The 23,674-nt window shown below is 44.0% G+C and overlaps 1 protein-coding gene across 2 annotated transcripts in view; it reads right to left on the bottom strand.

Moving 5' to 3' along the window:
* Positions 1-23,674, bottom strand: part of LOC137436849 (uncharacterized) — a 149,322-nt gene that overhangs the window by 84,626 nt on the left and 41,022 nt on the right. The window contains exons 4-7 of one of the 2 annotated variants that reach the window (XM_078786439.1): positions 11,246-11,392; positions 9,988-10,069; positions 8,906-9,885; positions 1,954-3,678 (exon numbers count right to left, since the gene is read on the bottom strand). In XM_078786439.1, the coding sequence (XP_078642565.1) occupies positions 1,954-3,678; positions 8,906-9,885; positions 9,988-10,069; positions 11,246-11,392 (2,934 nt within the window). Of the gene's footprint in view, positions 1-1,953; positions 3,679-8,905; positions 10,070-11,245; positions 11,393-23,674 lie in introns of both variants that reach the window. The other variant, XM_078786435.1, reaches the window with a different exon arrangement.

Below are 23,674 nucleotides of genomic sequence, written 5' to 3'. Positions count from 1 at the left end.
CGGATTAATAGCATTTCAATTCATTTTAATGGGGAAATTTAATTTGAGAAACGAGCAAATTGAGTTACGAGCTCGGTCACAGAACGAATTAAACTCGTAAGTCAAGGTTTCACTGTGTATATATATATATATATATATATATATATATATATATATATATATTTCTCTCTCTCTCTCTCTCTATATATATATATATATATATATATATATATATATTTATATATATATATATATATTTCTCTCTCTCTCTCTATATATATATATATATATATATATATATATATATATATATATATTTCTCTCTCTCTCTCTATATATATATATATATATATATATATATATATATATATATACACACAGTCGGACCCCGCTCTTCACCCAAAGGACAAAGTGTATGTTGACCGTCCACAAACTCTTCATGAACCCAAGGAAAACATCAGATGCGAAATCAATGATATTGACGTGGCCATGTTGCAGAACGTCAAAAATAATTGGCGTCCAAGATTGGAGGAATGTGTCAGACAAAATGGTGCGCATCTCCGAGAAGTTCTTTTCCACAAATAAATGGCATGTTATGTGCTTCACTTTCTTGTCAGAATTTGTTTTGAAATACAACTTTTTATTACCTTTACATGAGTGTTAAAAATAACCATATTTCTGGCTCACCCTGAACATACTTATACCATGTTTGACATCAATCCCTTCAGCTATTCTTGTTATCACAATTACGAAAAACCTATCTTGGACCCATGGACGGACGGACGGACGGACAGCTGGACGGAAAATCCGAAAACATAATGCCTCCGTTGACTTCATTATCGGAAGCATAAAAAAATATGGAATTGCTCATTGAGGTGTCAGTATCCTGTGATTTTAACCTAAATGATGAAGAAATAAAGAAAATGACCAAATACCAGGATATAAAAAAGGAAGTCAAAATATTCTGGAAGCCAAAGAACGCAAAAATTGTACCAGTGATAATTGCAGCAATCGGAATGATAAATAAAAAATTTACAGAAAGTCCCTGGGAATAAAATAAAATAAAAAACCACCTTTAGAGGCCATTTTTCCCCGCAAAGCGGGGGTTGGCCTTTTTCGGGGACCGTGGTTGTTGTTTTTTGGTCCCCTTTTTGAAGCAATGTTTTACGGCCGGATGCCCTTCCTGCCACCAACCCTTTTTGTCGCCATTTACGACAAGCAGGGAATTGCCAGTGAACTGGTACTCAATTAGCCGACTTCGGAAGGATGACAGGTTGAGTCAACCCCCCTGGCGTTAATTCAGCGATCGACCGGGATTCGAACCCAGGATCCTAGGATCCTAAGCTGGCACCCTAGCCGCTAGCCCAACACCAGGGTTCCCAACACCAGGTTTCCCAACACCTGGGAATATTACTACAAATTAACTACTGTTGGGAGCTGTCCAGATATTACTACAAATGAACTGCTGTTGGAAGCTGTCCAGATATTACTACAAATGAACTACTGTTGGAAGCTGTCCTGGGTTCAGTGATGATCCTAAAAAGAACTCTCAGAACAAAACTGAGAAAAACAAACCTTAATTGCTTGATCCAAGAATCGTGATCCCTTACTACAATGGAGTTAGATAATTCGATCCCTGGGAAGACTTGATTCCACCTTCTAAAACCGGCATACGGATATAACAACCGACACACACACACACACACACACACACACACACACACACACACACACACACACACACACACACACACACACACACACACACACACACACACACACACACACACACACACACGCCAAACACGCCAAACACGCCAAACACGCCAAACACGCCAAACACGCCAAACACGCCAAACACGCCAAACACGCCAAACCTGCAGTTTCAACCAAATATCTGTTTTTGGCATAAATAATTTTATAACCGTACAGTTAAAAAAAAACAGAAAAATATTGACAACATGAGATCCATACCTGGCTAGCTGATCTGGGCACAGCAAAAACTTGCTCTCCAATTCCCAGCCAATTCACCCTGCTTGTTTCATCCTTCATATCTTGTTCATTTTCAGGCAAGTCCTGCACTTTCAGCTCTCCTTTTTGCAAATGTTCACATGGGAAAGCAAGCAGCATTCTTTCCTTTTCAGTTCCTATGGACAAAACATCAATCTTATGAGCTGCAATTGGCTGCTCAGTTTTCCCTGTGTCCGAAAGACCAAGGCCGTCACGCTCCCTCAGCAATGTTGCACTTCCTTCAGATGCATTTTTGAGCACACTGAAGGAAGGTGATTCTTCAGGAAGTTCATCACTGATTATTGCATCTGTTCGATAATCCATTTCTGACAATAATAAATGACGAAGCATCCTGTTCGTTTTCCAAAGAACTCCAAGTTGCTCCCTGATTGCGTTTTTCACTTGGCAAGTTTCAGAGCTTTCAACAAACAAAGATTTGCGTTCACCCTCTCCAACCTCACCAACATCAGCTGTCTCTCTGTACTGGAAAGTACACAAAACGCATTGTAACTCTTTTTGCAGCATTGCAAGTCTGGCCTCAAACTCCTGCCTTTTTATTTTTAACACAAGTAGATTCCTTTGTTCAATGGGGCGATCACTTTCCAAGTCAACAGGAATCCGCTTGACAGATCGTTCCTTAAATGTATCTTCACAGACATGACTTCTTTGCCTATCTTTAGCCTTTTGCCTTGCATCAACTGTTGGAGAAATTCCTTGTGTTTCATGCACCTGCCTACTCAAACTTACAAAGTCATCTTCCTCCATAATATTCATCATTCGAGGATTCCCTTGAGCATTTGAAATAGTTTCCTGCTGAAGTTGGTGCATTTCTTCTTCACTGCCAATATTTTTTTCGATTTGCCTCTCTAAACCAAACGGGTGAAACAAAGAATCAATCTTGCCCTTTTCAATTTCAATCTTCATCATTTTTGCTTCCTCTTGGCCAAACAACAATGCAGTTTTCAACTGTTCAAGTTCCACCTCGTGTTTCTCTGCCATGAGGTCAAGAACACTGTTCTTCTCTTTTTCCATTATTTCAAGTTTTATACGATAGTTTTCAAGCTCTTCTGCTTGCTGAGACAACAACTTCAAGTGAGAGGGCAAAGTCAGCGTATGCTGCTCCTTCAGCAGTTCATGCTTCATGAGGTCCACCTGCTGGTTTGCTTCAGACAACTCAACATCATAATTTGTGTCTGACAGCACTTTGATCTGTTGCTCCGTTTCCTGATTATCCAGTACCAGCTCATACACCCTGTCCATCTCCTTCTTCAGAAGGGCATTGAGCTCTTCAATCTCATTTCTATGCTGACAAATGACCCCATTCTTATCCTGTTCATGAATGTCATTTAAATATGCTATCAGTTCTTGCTCCCTTTTTTGCCAATGAAAGTTGAACCCCAAAGGCCTGTTCCAAGAAGCTTGCTCCTCTAAAAACTCTGCTGAAAGCTGCTGTTCTTTGTCATCAAAAGATAAAAGTTCCTCACTGTAGGCCTGACTCTCTATTTCGCACCCAAAAAGATCATGGCAAAGAGATGTGGTCGTGTAATGAGCTTGGGATCGTTTGTCCTGTAGATTTGCAGTATCCTTCTCCTTCTCCACCAGCATCTTGCTGAACTCCAAAAGCAAGTGATCCTTCTTCATCAGTAAATCACGGAGCTGCTCAAAAATATGCTGCATCTCTGTAGTCTCCTCCAGGAACAGAAAGAGGGAAGGATGGCAAGCAAGGTCAACAAAGGAACCTTAAAAAGCCCAACAAATTGTTGAGGAAATGGATCAAGTGATTCAATTCTTTAAAACACTTCAGAAAGGGAAAACAGCATGATTTTAAAATATATATATTTCTGTTGAGGAAAATCAATGGGTAGATGTATTATTAAATAAGGCAAAGATTCGGTATAATAATGTAGCACTGGACATATAAATTACTAACTGCATTGGAAAATTAGTGGATAATCACGGCAGGCAGTGACCCAGCTATTGGCCAGCTACATGTGCAAACTTGCGGATTGACTGGCCGATGAAAGGCATGAGTATTTGAGAACTTGACACTCGCAGTCCAGGGCCTGTCAGGAATAGAGCCAGGGGAGGATTTTCAAGCCTGCAACAAGTCTGCAAGATCAGATCTTCGAGTCAATTGGTCGGTTGTTTTGAATGAGTTAGTTCACTTGACGCTTGTTTTCTAGCATCGCTATCATGGCAGGGCAATCGTTGCGTGGCTCATCTTTGAGATCGGCTTCTCGATTCTCAAAATGCTTGACTCATTGCTTGACTGTGCTGCATCAGTGGTAGAGTGGCCATACAAATTTTCCAGATGCATATGAATGACAACAGGATGTACTTCCTCTGTTATAAATCACAGCCCTCTTCTTTGTACACACTTCAACGTTTGTAGCTATTTGCAGACGAGCAGTGAGCTGTTGTCACATGAATAATCACAGCACCAATCAAAAAATACTATTCTTTCTGGAGGAATTTTGGTGCCTTCCTACAGGGCATCACTGAAAATAAAACGGGCATTGCATTCGTACTGACCCCAGAAGTGCTTACAATCATATCACTTTTGAGATGAGGTAAAGAAGAAGGTCAGTATGTGTATGATGTGTTGTTTGCATTTTAGATATTAGCCCATCCCTTACACAGCAGGAGATGGGGTTTTGCAATCATGTGTGTGTGGTGTGTGGTGTGCGTATGTGTGCATATGTGTGTCTGTCTCTGTCTCTGTCTGGGCAGTAACGTTTTTACCATTTGAGTTTTGTCATCAAATTTTCAACAAAGCTTTATTATGATATGGAAAAGACAAATTTATAATTTTTTCAAAATGTCAAAAGGTTCAAGGTCAGCATCACATAAAAGCATCAATTTTCATCCAATTGACCTGAAATTTCAATTTACCATTTGAGTTTTGTCATCAAATTTTCAACAAATCTATATTATGAGAATATGGAGAAGGCAAATTAATAATTTGGTCAAAAGGACAAAGGTCAGCAACACATAAAATCGTCGATTTACATCTTTTTTTTTAAAAAATCCTGAAATTTTAAGAATTTGCATATTGGGTTACTGAATTGGTTCACCAATCAAAAGCTACAAGCTGTTTTTTATAGATGAAAAGGTCAACGTTCAAGGTTGCATAAAATCGTCAATTTCTGTCCAATTTACCTGAAATTTAAACAATTTTCATATTGGGTCAAAGAATAGGTTCACCAGTCAAAATCTAGAAGCCGATATATATATACGGACTTGGCATTTAATATGGAATATTTTTTTTGTGGGGGTGAATTTACTTTTCAAGATGACTTAGAACCAAAAGTTCATTGGAATTATGTTGAAATTATTCTAGATTTTGTTAATGTGACCTTTAAAAGAAACAAAAACCACATTTGACATTTCGAAGGAAATAAATTGATCCTTGAAAGTGATGTAAACTGATATCGAACTCAATTCGCAGACAGTACTGTGTTAAACTTCTGTACGTTTTCCAGAAGTATCTCTTTATTTTGCACATTAGCCAAAAAAAATTTCAACAAAAACAAAAGCTAAATTATGACTGGGATTACGGACAGTAAAATTACAGTTCAGTACTTCGTGTAACCCCCACGAGCATTCAGGAGAGCACGTACACGTCGAGGCATGCTGTTCACGAGATTTGCCAAGGTTTGGACAGGAATCGCTTGCCATGCAGTGACAATAGCCTGCTGCAATTCACGCACAGAGGTCGGCTGCTGGTCCAAGTTGTCGATTTGATGCGTTAATTCTGCCCACAAGTTCTCTATCGGATTCATATACGGGGACATGGCAGGCCACTCCATATGCTCTACACCACGGTCAGCAAGAAAGTGTTGGATCGTGCGAGCACGATGAGGCCGTGCATTGTCATCTTCGAAGACAAAGTTTCCTCGAAAGGCTGCATGAGCAAATGGAAGCAATGTTTCTTCCAGAATGACCCTGTACTTGAACTGGTTCAGGTTTCCATTCAGAACAACCAGGTCAGTTTTGCCCCCTGCATGAAAGGCAGCCCTAACGGTCACCCCACCACCTCCAGCATGGACTCTTGGCACTATACAATCTTCGTTGTGGGCTTCATGCACTTGTCTGCGCACTCGGACATGGCCATCTTGACGATAGACCAGAAATCTAGACTCGTCACTGAAGGTCACGTGATTGCAGTGTCCTGGCTGCCATTGACGGTGCTCTCTGGCCCACTGCAATCGGCGCTGGCTGTGTTCTCTGGACAGGCGTGGCTTTCTCAGGGGACGCCTGGCACGATAGCCTGCTTGAACCAGTCGTTGGTTGACTAGCCTTCTGGATACAGGCACATTTGTCAGTTGCTGCCACTCAGCCCTAAGCCGATTAGCTGACTTGGTACGGCCATTGCAGACTAACCGGTGCAGCTGGCGATCATCTCTCCTTGTGGTTCTGTGTGGACGTCCTGGCCTCGGTATTGGAGTAGGGACACCCCTCTGAGAATTTCGTTTCAGGATCTTTGACACCTGCCCTTGAGTGATGCCATACTGCCGAGCAATAGCACGCTGTTTCATGCCCGAATTTCGTAAAGCCACCACTCCATGACAAACAGCATTGTCAAGTTGACGGACCATCTCCAGAGGAAGCGGCAATAACTTTTGTAGACGTGCAGCAGTTGTTTTCCACTAATACAGAACGCAACAACCCTTATATACCCGATTGTGAAGCCAATCGTCAAATGTACCTGTCCTTACATTTTGTCACGCCATCTGTGATATAATCCTGTTATTGACTTCTTGCTGTGAAAGACAATCAGTGACATGGTTCTTTCAACAAAGATATCACCGAAGGGTAAAAGAAACTCACCAGATTGATATACTGAGTTCAGAAAGTAAACCCAAGTCAAGAAAGAAAAAAAAATTCCATATTAAATGCCAAGTCTGTATATTTTTACATCTATAGCTCAAACGTCAAGGCTGCATAAAATCATAAATTTCCATTTTGTAATTTTTTTTTACCTCTGCCACCAAAGGTGGATGGAGATTATGTTTTCACCCCTGTCTGTATGTTTGTTTGTTTGTCTGCCTGTGAACAAGATATCTCAAAAAGTTGTGGACGGATTCGGACGAAATTTGGCAGAAAGGTAGTGTATGTGACACGGACGAAATGTTTAGATTTTGGTGAAGATCCGGAATCGGTTCCAAGTCAACAGGAAGTCAACAAAAAGTTGTGGTTTTCAAAAGTTGCCAAAGACGATACATAGCAGGATATCTCAAAAAGTTGTGGACGGCTTTGGATGAAACTTGGTGGACAGGTTGTGTGTGACAAGGACTAATCGATTCGATTTTGGTGAAGATCTGAATATGGATTCGGATACTAGAATTATTTAATTTTTAAGTGATTCTTCACCATGGAAAGATCGTGCGAAAAGCGATATAATGTGATATTACAAAAAAATTATGGATGACTTCGGACAAAACTAGGTCAATGTGTTGCTTAGGTGACAAGAACAAGCCGATTAGATTTTGGTTCACGTCCGAATCCTTATCCGGCCTATCAGTGGGATACAAAACAAACTGTTCAGCTTGGCGGAGTTATGTGCTCTACAGAGTGCGGTTCTAGTTTGAACTGTTTTCGTTATTTTGAGCATACAGAAGAAGATGTCTGAATACAAACGGACATGGACGGGCTTTGCATTTTCAGTTGCTTTCTAGTAATCAATCTTGTGTTCACCCCAAATTTGAGATGCATTCTCACAACATTCCATGTTGTATTACCTGTCGCTCGACTAAGATCTAGTATATTGCATATACGGGAATATTTAACTCCTTATCTCAGCTAATCAATCCTTTCTTTACATGCTAACAATAAATCTATTTTTTATTTTATTGTGTCGCTCCTTTCCCTCCATAAATTTATATTCTAAACATTGTGGTATCCCACTCTATGGTCTGCCAGTGGAGTGAATTCGATTCAGCCATCTAGGATAAGAGGGTGCAATATGACGAGCTGGAGACAGCATAGCTGTGTTTCACCAAAGGGACCTGAAAAGTGAATATTATTTTGATTTCCTTTTGTTCTCTCCTGGCAGCTCATATTCACCCTGTTTTGGATCCGATGAAGAGTTCATGACAGAAACGTCAGTTTCCCCTTGCTTCCCTTTGTGGTTAGCATACCTCAATTGACGTCCTGTTGATTTCATCAATATCTGCTGAAACTGATCGAGATACTAGCCTTCACCAGTGAGACTAGTTCTTCATTCTACATCGTTGATAAGATACCGTCGAAACATCGGTGTTGATGAATCTAACCAAGAAGCAGGTGAAGCTGCAAATGAATGAAACCCTAAAAACAAAACAGCAACAAAATAACGAAAAGTTTGGTTAAGCACAGCGCTAAAGCAGTGCAAGACCAGTGATGTGTGAAAGAGTTGAAACTTCATACGTCCTATGATTCTGATGATGTGACACTCATATCTGCAAGGTCACGTCTTGTGTTTGCAATCTTTACAGTCACTGATAATCCATTGGTCCTCAGTACCAACACCTACTTCAAAGTTACTTTTTGTACAAACATAAAACCTTTGATTCATTATTGGTGCTGCTAAACACTTATGGTGCACTTGCTGATATAGAAATATTTTCTTACTCACTATACTATATTATTGCATTATATGCCTGGAACACAACGAATGGCAAATATAATTCTGGCGTCTATAAAGTAAGCTATCGGTTTCCAAATAACAATTAGCGATAGAAGTAACAGCTCATGAATAATTCGTATAAGCAATGCAGTATTACTATAACCCAATGGCATTCTCAAACAATGTCCAAAATAGTGCATTAGTACCAACATATGAAACATTATGAAGCAAAATAGGACAATGAAAAGTTGTCTATTTCAAAAAAATGCACTACAAAGAAACATTATGTGATTATACTAACTATCTTACCTTATTTTGAATGAAATGATGTGATTGCAGAGGCTTCTGCAATGGTAACTGCCCCATCTTGAGGACCAGCAAAACCTCGAGCAACTTTGAGGTATCATTCTGCATATTTATCACAAGTTGCTGATGGTTCTCCAAATCCTCTGGTGTCCAAATCCAATATTTATCACTTGCAGCATCTACGTGTAGCGTTGAAGCCCCTTCCTGAGAAAACTCACATCCGTACAAAGAGCTCTTGCACTTTATATGAAGTCTCTGCCTGGAACTTGCTTCCTGCACCTCACCAAAATGTTGCTGGTTTTGCTCTATCTTCATCTCTTTGAGACAGATGTTTAAATCCTGAAGGTCTTCCTCCAGCGGTAAAGCAGGTATGCCCTGATATTCCAGGTCCCTCTCAAACTGTGAGAAAAATGCGTTTTGTTGCTCCAGCACCATCTCCGGCTGTGAGGCGCATGCGCTCTGCAGTTCCAGGTTCCTCTTCGGCTGCGAGGAGTAGGCGCTCTTGAGGTCTAGGTCCCTCTCTGGCTGCAAAAAGCATGTGTCTTTCAGTTTCCGGTCCCTGTCAGGCTGTGAAGAGTTTGCACATTGCAGTTGCAGGTCCCTCTTTGACTGTGAGGAGCCTGAACTATGCAGTTCCAAGTCTCTCTCAAACTGTGAGGAACATTTGTTCTGTTGCTCCAGATCCCTCTCCAGCTGTGAAGACTGTGCACATTGTTGTTGCAGGACCCTCGCCAACTGTGAGGAGCATACCTTCTGCTGTTCCAGGTCCCTTTCCAGTTGCGAGCAGCGTGTGGTATGCTGTTCCAGGTCCCTCTCCAGTTGCAAGCAGCGTGTGGTTTGCTGTTCCAGGTCCCTTACCAGCCGTGAGCAGTGTGTCGTATGCAGTTCCATGTCCCTTTCCAGTTGCGAGCAGCGTGTGGTCTGCTGTTCCAGGTCCCTTTCCAGTTGCGAGCAGCATGTGGTCTGCTGTTCCAGGTCCGTTTCTAGATGAGAGGAGTGTTCATTCTGCTGTTCCATGTCTCTTTCCAGCTGTGACATATTTACTCCGAAAGCATGTATACTCAACACATTTGATGTTGCCTCACTCTCAATTTGCTCCATTTCCAATCCTTGGTCCAATTCTGCCACTTTCTTCGTCCCCAGCAAATCACGTAACAATTCTCTTGACTGCAAAATATTATTAACAGCATATTTTCAGAAACAAGTTAATGTCAGCAAGTCAAATCATGACTTGCCATCAGTAAAATTATGAAATAAATATTAAACTCACCATATCGGCAAATGTTTGCATCTTTCCCCAGATGTCACCAGCACAAATGTCAGTCGTTTTTAAAGCCATACTCCGATTGTATAACTACAAGTTGGGATGAATCTCATGTAATGAGAACTAAACTAAATAAACTGAGGTGTTTTTTTTAAATTTTGCTGAGAAAATACAGTGTTATTAATCAGCCAATTATGCATCACGGTTCAATACCGAGAGCTGTATTTGCGAGTGTGAAGAGGCGTGCCCAATGCAAAAATGACCGTTTTTCGGTCAGTTCAGACCGTTCGGTCAGTATTGGGTTTTTCAATGGAAAACTTGTCGACAAATTGTTCTAAATAAAAAGGTAATTGGAAAAAAAGAAGTTCTTCCATTCTGTTTTATGAATGGCCAATTATGGAATACTTCAAAAAGGACTATTTTTAAATACAAAGATCTAAGCTCACAGAGGAGCTAAACAACAAAGCACAACAATGTTACAAACTACCAAAGGGTATGCTGGGGTGGGGGCATGCACAAGGAGGAAAAGAGGAATAGCAATGGCCCAGAAAAGAATAGAACGAGAAAGAATCAACACTTGTAGAAGACAATGTGGATGTGCCTGGGTGAGTGCATGCGGTAGTCATGGGCAGCGCATATGAAAATTTGAAGTGAGGAGGACGAGACAACAGTCACAGAGAAACTATTCTACAATCAGGAGAACAAGGGGACAAATTAATGCAGTTGGGTGAACAGCCTGGAATGTGCTGTCATATAATATTCTGAAAAAGGCACGAAAGAAAACAATGTGTGACATTATAATATGTATTATCTAATGACGACATTTTCTTTAAAAATGTGAGCCATACCACAGTTTGCTTTGTTACATGATGTAACAGGAGTCAGCTCCCTATAAGTGCAAAATTATGTGTAATGGAGGAATAGTCGAAGCATGTAAGCAGGCCAAAGAGAGCCTTATAAAGGGTGAAGATGGTCACAAGTCATGCAATGGAATGAGAAGTCAGAGAACTTCCATCGACTTTTCATGAGATCAATTCTTTAATCACTTAAAAACTTAATCAAATAAAGCAATGACATACCTGCTGTAACTGCTCATGAAGAGCAAGAACTTGGTTTGCGAGTTGTGTAACTTCATGTTGGACAAAATCACGGCTGTTTGTGGCATTCCTCAAGCTCGTACTTAATTGCACGATGATGTTATCTCTCTGCCGAATTGCGTCTTGGAACTGCTTGCAAAAATCACATGATAATGTAACAATGATTGTCACTTTATTAATCCCTCATAAAATACTATACTTTTATAAAAATGAAAAATATGGCAGTGGCAAAAACGAATTTGGTATGTCAGTTAGAAATAAAGCAGCAGAAAATAAATAATTAAACTTGTGCACGAACAAAGGCATATACATCTATATGTGTGTGTGTACGTGTGTGTGTGTACGTGTACGTGTGCGTGTGTGTGTGTGTGTGTGTGTGTGTGTGTGTGTGTGTGTGTGTGTGTATAAATATATATTATTACGGATCTCCGACGTCGGCTCTCCCCTTATCAAGGGGGGGTTAATCCCCTTGTTCTTTTATCTGGCCGCCGCGAGTCCTGGAAGTTATAACATCCTTCCCGGTGCGGCGTTATGTAGGGTTTGTTAGGCCTAGGGATTCACTACTACCTAATTACTAACGCCGACCGGAAACGAGGGAATAACTCCCGCTCAAATCACGGATATGGATGGAATATGCCGAGCGGATAGCAATCCGCGATCCGAGCTGTTAACAGGTGACTCGACCTGATTCTAAGCGGTTGTGATCGTGCCACGCTTACCCAATTATAGAAAAGACTGATGCGATTGGATGGAGAGGAAACCAGAAGAACAGGAAGAACAGATTGATTTATTAATTATGTACAAAGAAAGAAGAGGAAACGAAAGAAATGTACATGAAAGAAAGAGGAAGGAAAAGCACACAGGGCAGTCTTAATCACAGGCTTAACTTATTCCCTGGACAAACGGGCCCGTGTCACACACAGTCACTCACACGGGGATTGCAGATGAACAGGTTGGAAGGTCACCAGCGCATCCAGGCTCCAGTCCGGCTCCGGTCCAGGCGATGGAAAACCCGGCAGGCAGCTCTTCACAGTATAATGCGAACGGACAATTATATCACGGGGGGAAGGCTGGTATTCTGGCGGCGTACGTAATATTTGCACGACCCGCGCCAAACGCCCCCTCTCCAATGTCCTGTATGCAAGCGCTAATTGTGCAAGTCCACGATCAAGCGCATTCATCCTCGCAGTGCTGTTACCAGTGTGCTCTCCCAACAAGTCCTGTCAGCACATGCTTTCACTGTAGGTTCTCCAAAATCACAGTAGTCCTTTTACCAAGCGTGCTTCCAACAAGTCCTTTATCCAAGCGCGCTTCCTTACAGTCCTGTTAAATGTGCGTTCTCCCAATAAGTCCTGTAAAAGGGCTTTGTGCGCTCGCTTTTATAATCCAGCCAGAGATCGCTCCGCAAGCCCAAAAGCCACGCCTGTCAGGCGATGTCACTTCAGCCCTGGTTGGCTGGTTAGGTCTTACCGGCCCCGCCCTGACGGCTGGGTGACGTGGCCACACCTTCTCCCTGGCGCTCCGCACCCTTTTTCCGGGCTTCACCTCGTGGCTTATGGCGGCGTTGAGCGAGCTTACGGGCAGCTAAGGCTGCTGCTGCTGGCCAAGGAGCGCACCAAATTGGAAGGGGCCATGGGGCACAGACTGGGGAGCGTGCTTAATGGCGTCGCTTGGAGGGAGGCTGCAAAATGGACGGAATGAACGCAAGGGGGCCTATTCTTATTTTATCGACACAACGCAGATTCAACTATTGGGAACAGGGCCTTATCTACACATATTATGAAATAACTGATGTCCTATGGTGACTGACGTGTTGCTGGTGGCCTATCTATGGGGTGCTACCTTTAACCTTTAATGATGTCATATTTACAAGTGTGGTTTCTCAAAACCGCAACACTGCACCCCTTGTTTTGCCAGGCTCGGCCCGAGCCGAAACATCAGGACTATCTTTTAACAATTAGTGTGACACTTAGGTGTGGTTACCCTCTACTTTTAACCTACTACCCTGAGTGCGACAGTTTTAACACTAGATATGTCCCCCCTGCTGCGTTGTGTCCTATCTAACCGACTCACGCCCACAATTAACCGAATTACGGAATGGTTCTCAAACTACACATTTAAGCCGGTGGGGAGCATTATTTACAAGACACTACTAATTATTTACAACTACAACCCAGGACCCGTCTTTTGTGGGAAAAAGAAGACTTTTTGAAAAGAGGAAATACCACTGCCATGCACTGCACTAATACACCATACACCCATATGTACCAAAATGCACCATAATAAAAAAAATGCACGAAAAGCACCATCACTCATGCACCAAAAAAACCATTTCAAAGTTATAAATGATGACTTCTTGTCCTGTGCTTCTCTGCTGGGCCGATGTATCTTGGCTGTATCTTCTTGCTTGCTGTTCTTTAATTAATAAAAAGGGCACAACCCGTGTCCGCTTTTTTTATTTATGGCCAGCAGGGCCAACTCAGGTGGTCCGACTGCTGGGCATTGATGCCACTTAAAACAGTGGTCCGCAAGCCAGATACTGCTGGCAGCAATGGTTTGTCCCAGCAAAGGTGCCAGGCCACAGAACGTGTGGTCCCATAGGTGCCAGGCCACAGAACGTGTGGTCCATATGGTGTATCCGTGCAGGCAGGCAGCAAGGGTGCAGGCAGCAAGAGTGCGGCTGCACCGCTCAGGGCACCTGCACACTCCCCTCGCACAAAAGACCATAGGTCCATGAGTGGGGAAGGAAGACAAAGCAGAGATCAGCGGGGAAAGGGTGCAAGGGTACACGTAATCACAAGGCAATGCGACATGAAGGGCGCGGGAGAGCGAGCTGAGAAAGCTCGTCCCTACTCGTTCGTAACCCCCCATGTCAGCCTACACTACCCTTGCCCTTCCCCGTATTTACACAATTTACAAATTTACAAATTCCGTCTCTACTGTCGCGTCCGCCATATCTCCCCTTAATTCCGAATTCATTACCAATCCCTCCCAAGAAGGAAGGGATGGAATTTCACACAATGTCTCACCCACATCAAGATGTGTCTTTCATTCCAAAATACTTGCAAAACCTGGTGTGGAGTCCTGTCACCTTGGTGAGTGGATGTGGATGGTGCGAAGAGATTTTCTCCTGACTATCTTCTAAATGACATTAACACAGTTACACTACCCGGGGTCTCGCCCTGCCAATCCATTGGCCATCATTACACGATGCGGTTCTAAAAACCAATTCCCATTGACCATCCCTGTGGTGCCTCCCAATCTGGGGGCTCACTCCCCCGATTTTTCTCTACTGTGCCCTCGCACAATTTCGGGGCTGGGTCGTGTGGCTCTCCTAGCAGGTCCTACTTACCTGCACACCTCCGCCACTGAACGTCGCCACCCGAGCTTGCCTAGCTCCTCACACTACCCTAACTTGGGGAAGGCCCTCCTGGCTCTCTCACCCCACTACTGCCCTCCTTGGCACTGGGCTATGTGGAATAAATATTGACAGATATTGACAGCTGTTATAGTTATTACAGAATGTGTTTTACCGTGCAACTGAGCAAAAGCCTTGGGACTGGAGCCAAGATGATTAAAAGGCAGCATCTGTTCCTGTCAAAATAACCCTTGTCCTATAAATGGAGAATTCCAGGCTCAGTGTTCACTGGAGCCATGAGGTGGAGGCATTTGTCAGGAGGTATAATTTAGGGACAGAATGTGTAACCCTTTTGGACATAGGACCATGGCAGAAATGCCGCTGGGCAAATTCCTCCTTCCTCAGGTCATGAGAAAGTGACCTTCCTCGATAGGCACCTGTCCCAAAGAGCTTGTAGGGCTCTCTGGACAGGAAACAGATGCCCCAGGGCGCGTCTCGATGTCTCGGGGCGCGTCTCGATGTCTCGGGGGATATTTGCCCCTGGGCTGACCTCTGCATGCTCTTAAGATGAAAGGAGTTTTTTGCTATATAACCAAGAGGCTCCGAACTAGAAGGTTCGGTTCAACTGATCGAGCAACGGTTCAACTGAGAGAGCAACTGGAAGGACGGTTCAACTGATCAACAGAGAAAGGACAAGAGTGCGAGCCCCAGCCACGACCGGCAGAACGAGATTACGACGCGTCGTTAAGATCTAGAATTAGTACGTTTATTTTATACAACAAGCTCTCTAAAGTTTCAATAAAACATTGACTTGCGGAAACAAGTTTTTGAGTTTCTTTGGAGTTCAGTTGTTGGAGTTCAGTTGGAGTTCAGTAGTAGTAGCTCATTTAATTCTCCTACAGCTACCCGGGTCCTCTCTTTAGGATCCTCGGGCCCCGCTGAACTCTACACAACTCTACCTGGCTCCCAGAGCCTACCTGCAGCCTCACCTGGCCGACAGACTACCAGTGGCGGAGTGCTCAATAACCACACACACTAACAGGCTCACACGCCCAGCCATTCCACACACTAATGCACCCCTCTAAGCACTTCATTGCTACTACACGCACCACAGATGTCAATATCCAACCAAAATTTAGCTACTCCCTCTACCTACTTTTAAACTACCCTCCCCGGGTATTCGTGAAGGGTTCCATCCTTCCCCCATTCACTCCTTCGCACCATACACTCCACGCCACGTATGCCACACTACTCACTCCACACCATTCATTCCAGACCATTTATTCGCTTGCACCCTATGCAAGGCAATCACTCAATACGCAATGACACACATCCTCAATACTCCACTCATACACTTTCACACACACACACATCCTTCACGAGCATTGCCTCTCAATTCCTCATTTCCGCGTAAACCTCAAGCTCATACACACCGCATCATTGAATCTAACTATTTCCCCTAATACTGGTGCTTTCCCTGTCATCCCTTATACTAAGCACTCCCTCGTCATTATCATCCATCTAATCTCTCTACGTCCCCACTACTTGTACAATGTCACTACTTAAATCTCAAGTCACCTATGGTCATCTCTAGATCCCTAACGATTATCCAACCCCTCCCTGGCTAGTTCTCACCGCCAAACCCCATAAACCTATAGCTCATGTGCCCAAAATGAATGGTACAACTACCATTCGCTATCATTACTACCACCATTTGTCCACTGTACTTGAGCCTCTCGGTGCGGGAATGCATTTTCACTGCTCAGCTTTGAAAAGCCGAGCAATGCATGTGGTGGGTTGGTCTACTGCAGGTTGGGTCCGTCCGGCATTTTCGATTCTGGGGAGGAGGCATACTCGGGCCGAGGTTCCAAGCGCCATCCCGGCGCGGAGCCCTTCGGTCTCCGGCCCGATGACCAAACCTCCCCTGGTCGGAGCACCGCGCCCGCTAGGGGGCGAAGGTCCGACCTGACCGACCTCCCCCGGAATCGTGCTGGTCGTCGCTATGACGCGGCACCGACCATACAGGGCGGGACCCGGCCCGAATCGTGCACGGCGCTCCTTGCAAGAGCGCCGCGGCAACCATCCCCGCCGGCCCCCGCAGCACACAAAGAACACCACGCCCCAAGAGCTCGCGTCGGCTATACATCGGCCTAAGCGCTGCTTAACCCGGTTAACCCGGTCATCAGCGTCGATGCTCGAGTCGCATTCTCACATCCACACCTCGCGACCCTTTCTATACTCACAAAACGCGGCGCTCCAGCGCCTCCCATACATCCCGTCAATTCCGCCACCGCACTCTCTCTCCGTGCATACTCTCTCGTTCCACACTGAGGTGCACACCACTCATGCGCACTCATTCCTTCCACACACTCCATTACGCACTCCTCTCGCGCACTCTCCTCCGGTATGTACTCCGTACCACTCATGGGGGTGCACTCTTGCATCCACCCACTCACCCGCTCCGGTGTGCATCCCCACACACGCTCCGCATCCCTCTCCGGTGTGCATCCTCGCACACTCTCTCCATCCATCTCACTCTCTGTATCACACTCACTCTCACACATACACTCCATTGTGCATTCTCCCTCACTTTCACACTCTGTCGAGCATCCTTCCTCGCACTCTGTAATACACTCGTGCTTCGGCGCGCATTTTTTCCTCACACGCGCGCCATTCACTTCCATACAGCGCACCACGGACCTCCTACAAGCGCCCGGGTGACGCCGGGATCCCAAGCGCGCGAAAAATCCCTTCGCGCCAAATCTTTTCGTGCCATATACAGCCCGGCTTACCTTCGGGATCCTTTTCTCCTCACGCACCTGCAAACTTCCATTTGGGTTAACAAGTACGGCATCATGATGCGAACACGGACTTTGCACACATTCCATCTTTTCCTCCCGCGAGTGCTTTTCTAAGTCCGCCGTCTTCTTAATCCCAATTTCAACTATTTCTTTTTCTTTAATTTCTTTTTCCTCGATGACCGCTGGCGCTAATAAAATAAAATCTTCTAATTCGGCGGTCGTCGGCTTCTCTCTACCCCGAGTCGCGATTTCTACCCCGGTCCACGTAACCATGCCTTGCTCAGCCTCGCTTTCCCCGTGCTTCTCAAGTCGCGCTACCCCGTCGCATACCCGTGTGCCTTTCCCGCCTGACCTGTGGTCTATATCTCTCCCATATTTCTCTATGTGGCCACCCATTCTGTTTTCAAACCCCGTTAACCCGTCCTTCATGCCTTTCATTTGATTCTCTCGGGTGGCCATCCTGTTTTCCAACCCCGTTATCCCCTCGTTCATTTCTCTGGCTTGGCCACCCACGTCCTTCAACTGGCCCCCCAATTTGCTTCCGAATCCCCCCAATTTGCTTTCTAACCCCCCAATTTGAATTCCCAATTGCTCCCCCATTCTATTCTCCAAATTACTTAACCCGTTTCTCAATCCCCCAATTTGGTTCCCCAATTGCTCCCCCATTCTGTTTTCCATTTGCTCACTATTCTTTTCCATCATTTGTTCCATTTCCCTGGTGGATTTCTCAGCCATCTTTTCCATATACCCCATCATTTGCGCCATAAATAATTGGAAGTCTCCTGGCCCCGTGGGCTCGGCACTCGCCGCCATGTGCGAGGCGCCACCATTTTGTGCGCCTGCAACCCCCACTGCCGCACCCTCTTCAATTTCCTCCTCCATTCCTCTCAATTGTCTCACTTCATCCCAGGGGTCCTGGGTTAACTCTAATTCCTCCTCATCTACCCCCACAGGCATCCGATCGCCTTGGCTATCCATGGCACGATTTAATTTGGTTTTCTATTAAAATTTCGGCCGCTCGTAATTTTGACCAAATTTTGTTCAGATATAAAAATTTGGTTCGGGTCAAAATCCCACTCCCCGACACCAATTGTTACGGCCAATATGCAAAATTGGTGTCCAAAATTTGGTCTAAAAAATTTAGTCCCAGGTTCCAAATCCCCACTCCTGACTACCAATTGTTACGGATCTCCAACGTTGGCTCTCCCCTTATCAAGGGGGAGTTAATCCCCTTGTCCTTTTATCTGGCCGACGCGAGTCCTGGAAGTTATAACGTCCTTCGCGGCACGGCGTTAGGTAGGGTTTGTTAGGCCTAGGGATTCACTACTACCTAATTACTAACGCCGACCGGAAACGAGGGAATAACTCCCGCTCGAATCACGGATATGGATGGAATATGCCGAGCGGATAGCAATCCGCGATCCGAGCTGTTAACAGGTGACTAGACCCGATTCTAAGCGGTTGCGATCGTGCCACGCGTACCCAATTAGAGAAAAGACTGATGCGATCGGATGGAGAAGAAACCAGAAGAACAGGAAGAACAGATGGATTTATTAATTATGTACAAAGAAAGAAGAGGAAACGAAAGAAATGTACATGAAAGAAAGAGGAAGGAAAAGCACACAGGGCAGTCTTAATCACAGGCTTAACTTATTCCCTGGACAAACGGGCCCGTCTCACACACAGTCACTCACACGGGGATTGCAGATGAACAGGTTGGAAGGTCACCAGCGCGTCCAGGCTCCAGTCCGGCTCCGGTCCAGGCGATGGAAAACCCGGCAGGCAGCTCTTCACAGTGTAACGCGAACGGACAATTATATCACGGGGGGAAGGCTGGTATCCTGGCGGCGTACGTAATATTTGCACGACTCGCGCCAAACGCCCCCTATCCAATGTCCTGTATGCAAGCGCTAATTGTGCAAGTCCATGATAAAGCGCATTCGTCCTCGCAGTGCTGTTACCAGTGCGCTCTCCCAACAAGTCCTGTCAGCACACGCTTTCGCTGTAGGTTCTCCAAAACCACAGTAGTCCTTTTACCAAGTGCGCTTCCAACAAGTCCTTTATCCAAGCGCGCTTCCTTACAGTCCTGTTAAATGTGCGCTCTCCCAATAAGTCCTGTAAAAGGGCTTTGTGCACTCGCTTTTATAATCCAGCCAGAGATCGCTCCGCAAGCCCAAAAGCCACGACCTGTCAGGCGATGTCACTTCAGCCCTGGTTGGCTGGTTAGGTCTTACCGGCCCCGACCTGACAGCTGGGTGACGTGGCCACACCTTCTCCCTGGCGCTCCGCCCCCTTTTTCTGGGCCTCACCTCGTGGCTTATGGCGGCGTTGAGCGAGCTTACGGGCAGCTAAGGCTGCTGCTGCTGGCCAAGGAGCGCACCAAATTGGAAGGGGCCATGGGGCACAGACTGGGGAGCGCGCTTAATGGCGTCGCTTGGAGGGAGGCTGCAAAATGGATGGAATGAACGCAAGGGGGGCTATTCTTATTTGATTGACACAACGCAGATTCAACTATTGGGAACATGGCCTTATCTACACATATTATGAAATAACTGATGTCCTATGGTGACCGACGTGTTGCTGGTGGCCTATATATGGGGTGCTACCTTTAACCTTTAATGATGTCATATTTACAAGTGTGGGTTCTCAAAACCGCAACAATATTATATATATATATACAGTGTATATATGTATATATATATATATATATATATATATATATATATATATATATATATATATATATATATATTGTGTTATGTCGGTGGGGTCGGGGGATATATAGATTTAGGTAGATCTGCATAGGTAGGTGCTCTGATGATCGTGGGTAGCAAGAACCATCTCAATGTAAATAAATAGGGGACCTGTCTCGTTCGGATGTCGGCTTAGGTGTGTATTTGTCCCGATTACGGGGAATGGGGCGTGTTAACTAGTGTAGGGATTATGTTAATACCCCTGTGTGTGAAACATCTGTAGTTATCCCTACTGTTTTTACCATCACCAGTGCCCACTAGTTACCCTTATTAATAATTTCCCCAATAAAACTGACCGGAAGAACAGACAGGAAGCACCACACATTACTCCGACTTGAAGACAAATATTGCTCAGGCAGGCTGAGGCCACACCCACCTCACGATGGGTTGACACCAAGGGTTTGATGGGCAGATCACATCACTGGAAGGGAGGGCCAATCGGCATGCAGCTGAAGCCCAGGGACAATAAGGAGCCAGCTGATTGGCCAAGGGGGATCAATAAAAGTGGAGAGAAGCCAACATTTTCTTTCATGCTGGATCCCATAGTGAGCGGTCGCATTTTGGCTTTGTCAGCATCTATGTCCCCATTTGTTCTCTCGGTTGGACTGCCTCTTGCGCTGGGACCTCGTGCGACGCTCTTTCCTCCTCCTCTTGCTACCTTCCTGACGCTGTCCTCTACCCTCGGCTCGTGTCCCTCGTTCCGGACCTCGCGAGAAAACGATACGTGGACAGCGGGCTCCAGGCAGCGATCAGAGACGCCACTGGGAGACGTGTCGAGTTTTACAGAGGAAGAGCGGCAGTTTTGCCAGGCAGAAACGATGCGTGGACGAGCGCTGCTTGCCGCTGGAGCGTGACGAGGCCGGGGTGGGCGAGACGCCGGTGAGGCCTAACGGCACGTGCAACCGAGTGGACTGCGGCCTTCTCCCCATGCGGGAACGGGGGGCCTGAACGATTGCAGACGACGCACCGAGCGAGTTGAGCTGAGTGCACGATAACCCACACGATTTATTTTATCCAGTTATCCTCCTCATTTGTCTGTGTTTAAGTCTGGTGTGGGGACGTCCCGATTTAGGAACCATAGTTAGTTACCGGCACGTTTCATTGTTATTGACATCCGTGGCAATAGAGCCTTATTTATTTTCACTGTACATTTTAACCCGGATACCCGTTGGAGTTTAGTTCCTGCAGGCTTTGAAGACTGCCCGGCGAGATCGTGTCAGGTAAAAGCTTTCCGCTTCTTCTTCCTCCCCCTTCCTTCCACGCATATATAGTGAAATCCGCTTCGATCATCGTCTCACATTAACGCTCGTTTCCATCCGTGATTTCCCAGTCTTCACCGAGGGGAATCACACAACATATATATATATATATATATATATATATATATATATATATATATATATATATATATATATATATATATATATATATATATATATATATATATATATATATATAGATATATATACATATATACATATATATATATACATATATATATATACATATATATATATATATATACATATATATATATGTACATATATATATATATACATATATATATATATACATATTTATATATATACATATATATATATATATATATATATATATATATATATATATATATATATATATATATATATATATACACACATATAAAAGAGATGTGTGTGTGTGTGTCTGTCACCATTTTTCTCAGAGATGGCCACAGATCTTCGTCAAACTTTCAGAGGTTTATCAGTGAATGCAAAGAAAACTTTGGATTTAGGCAAAAATATTTTTTGAACATTTTTAAAGAAAACGTTGGATTTTTTTTAATTTTTTTTTACCTCCGCCACCGAAGGTGGATGGAGGTTATGTTCTCACCCCTGTCTGTCTGTTTGCTTGTCTGTGAACAAGATATCTCAAAAAGTTGTGAACGGATTCGGACCAAATTTGGCAGAGAAGTTGGGTATGCGACGTGACAAAGACGAAATGATTAGATTTTGGTGAAGATTCGGATCCAGCTAGTATAATTTTAAAAGTGTTTCTTCACCAATCGGAGATTGGGCCAAAAACTATATATAGCAGGATATCTCAAAAAGTTGTGGACGGATTTGGATGAAACTTGGTGGAGAGGTTGTGTATATGACAAGGAAGAAGTGATTCCATTTTGGTGAAGATTCGAATACGATAGTTATTTAATTTTTAAGCGATTCTTCACTATTGAGAGATTGCACGAAAATCAATATATAACATGATATTTAAAAAAGTTATGGACGAGTTATGACTAAACTTGGTGGATGAGTTGGTTAGGCGATAATAACAAGCCGATTAGATTTTGGTTCAGGTCTGAATCCAGATCCAAGCTATCTTGGATACAAAACGTAAACTGTTCAGCCTGGCGGAGGTATGCGCTCTACAGAGTGCTGTTCTAGTTTTTTTCAAAAAAATTGCTCTATTATAGTACCTAAGCCATTGTAGCCAATTGGAAAGTAGTATTAAATGATCCCCGACCCCATTCTTTGGTGGGTGTAGGGAAGTGTTTCAGGCCCCTACAAAAAATAAAAAAAACAATCGATGTTTTTTTTGTGTGCCATTTTGACTTTATAAAAATGCCAACAGGATTAGAACAACACTGGACGATGCCGGTACCCCTGCTAGTATATGATAAAGCCAAACTACATCTCTCATCTGCAACTGACAGCTAATCACATTCAATCACCTCTTCGCTACTCAATTTTCCCCAGCTAGCTTAAACTAGGATAATGTAATTATAAAGAGAATTGCTCATCACATCTTGTCAAAAAGAGCTGCATACAAGCAAGATCATTGGCATTTCACCATTTAACATGAATGGAACAATAGATAATAAAAAGAAAATAACCTTGTGCATGGCATAAATTATTTAATTTTTTTTAATGTCAAACTTTCTCCACAGTGTAGTATAGGCTCTGCATAAGGGGTCCATAAACGAGATCCCAGCTGTTCCTGTGAAGATGTTCAGGGTTCCTGGGTTGCTTCTTCCTGGAGTTGGAAAGCTTGGAAGAAATCTAATGAAACTTGGATATAGGATTAGGCCATTTGGCCAATCATGCCTGTGCTTTATCCACACCCAATCAATTTAATCTTCATCCATTTTGCCCGTTATGTCAATTCAACAGAATCTACGCATTGAAACCAATGCTACGTATGTTGTCCCAAAATTTCGAACAGCTTGAGACGATTGCAATTTCTTGACAAATTGCATCTGTTGATCACGCTGAAATATGGAGTCACCATTTTGTTTGCCCAAAAGCGACAGCTTAGGGGCTGAAAGCCTTCGGATTAAATTTAGTCTCAGTATTGTCTCCAGAATAGGCACATCATTGTCATTCATACCAACTAGAAGCTTCATACAGCAAAGCTTTAACTTAGGGACTCAGTCTCCAGGTTCGTCAATATGGTCCCAACCTATGTGGACGCATTCGTAGGAATGGAAGACTAAAACAACAGTAACCAGAAATATATCTTC

The sequence above is a fragment of the Myxine glutinosa genome, chromosome 1 (assembly GCF_964187855.1).
Source record: "Myxine glutinosa chromosome 1, kmMyxGlut1.1, whole genome shotgun sequence".
Taxonomy (NCBI): domain Eukaryota; kingdom Metazoa; phylum Chordata; class Myxini; order Myxiniformes; family Myxinidae; genus Myxine; species Myxine glutinosa.
Note: the sequence above shows the minus strand (reverse complement) of the source record. Positions and strands in the feature narration are given on the sequence as shown.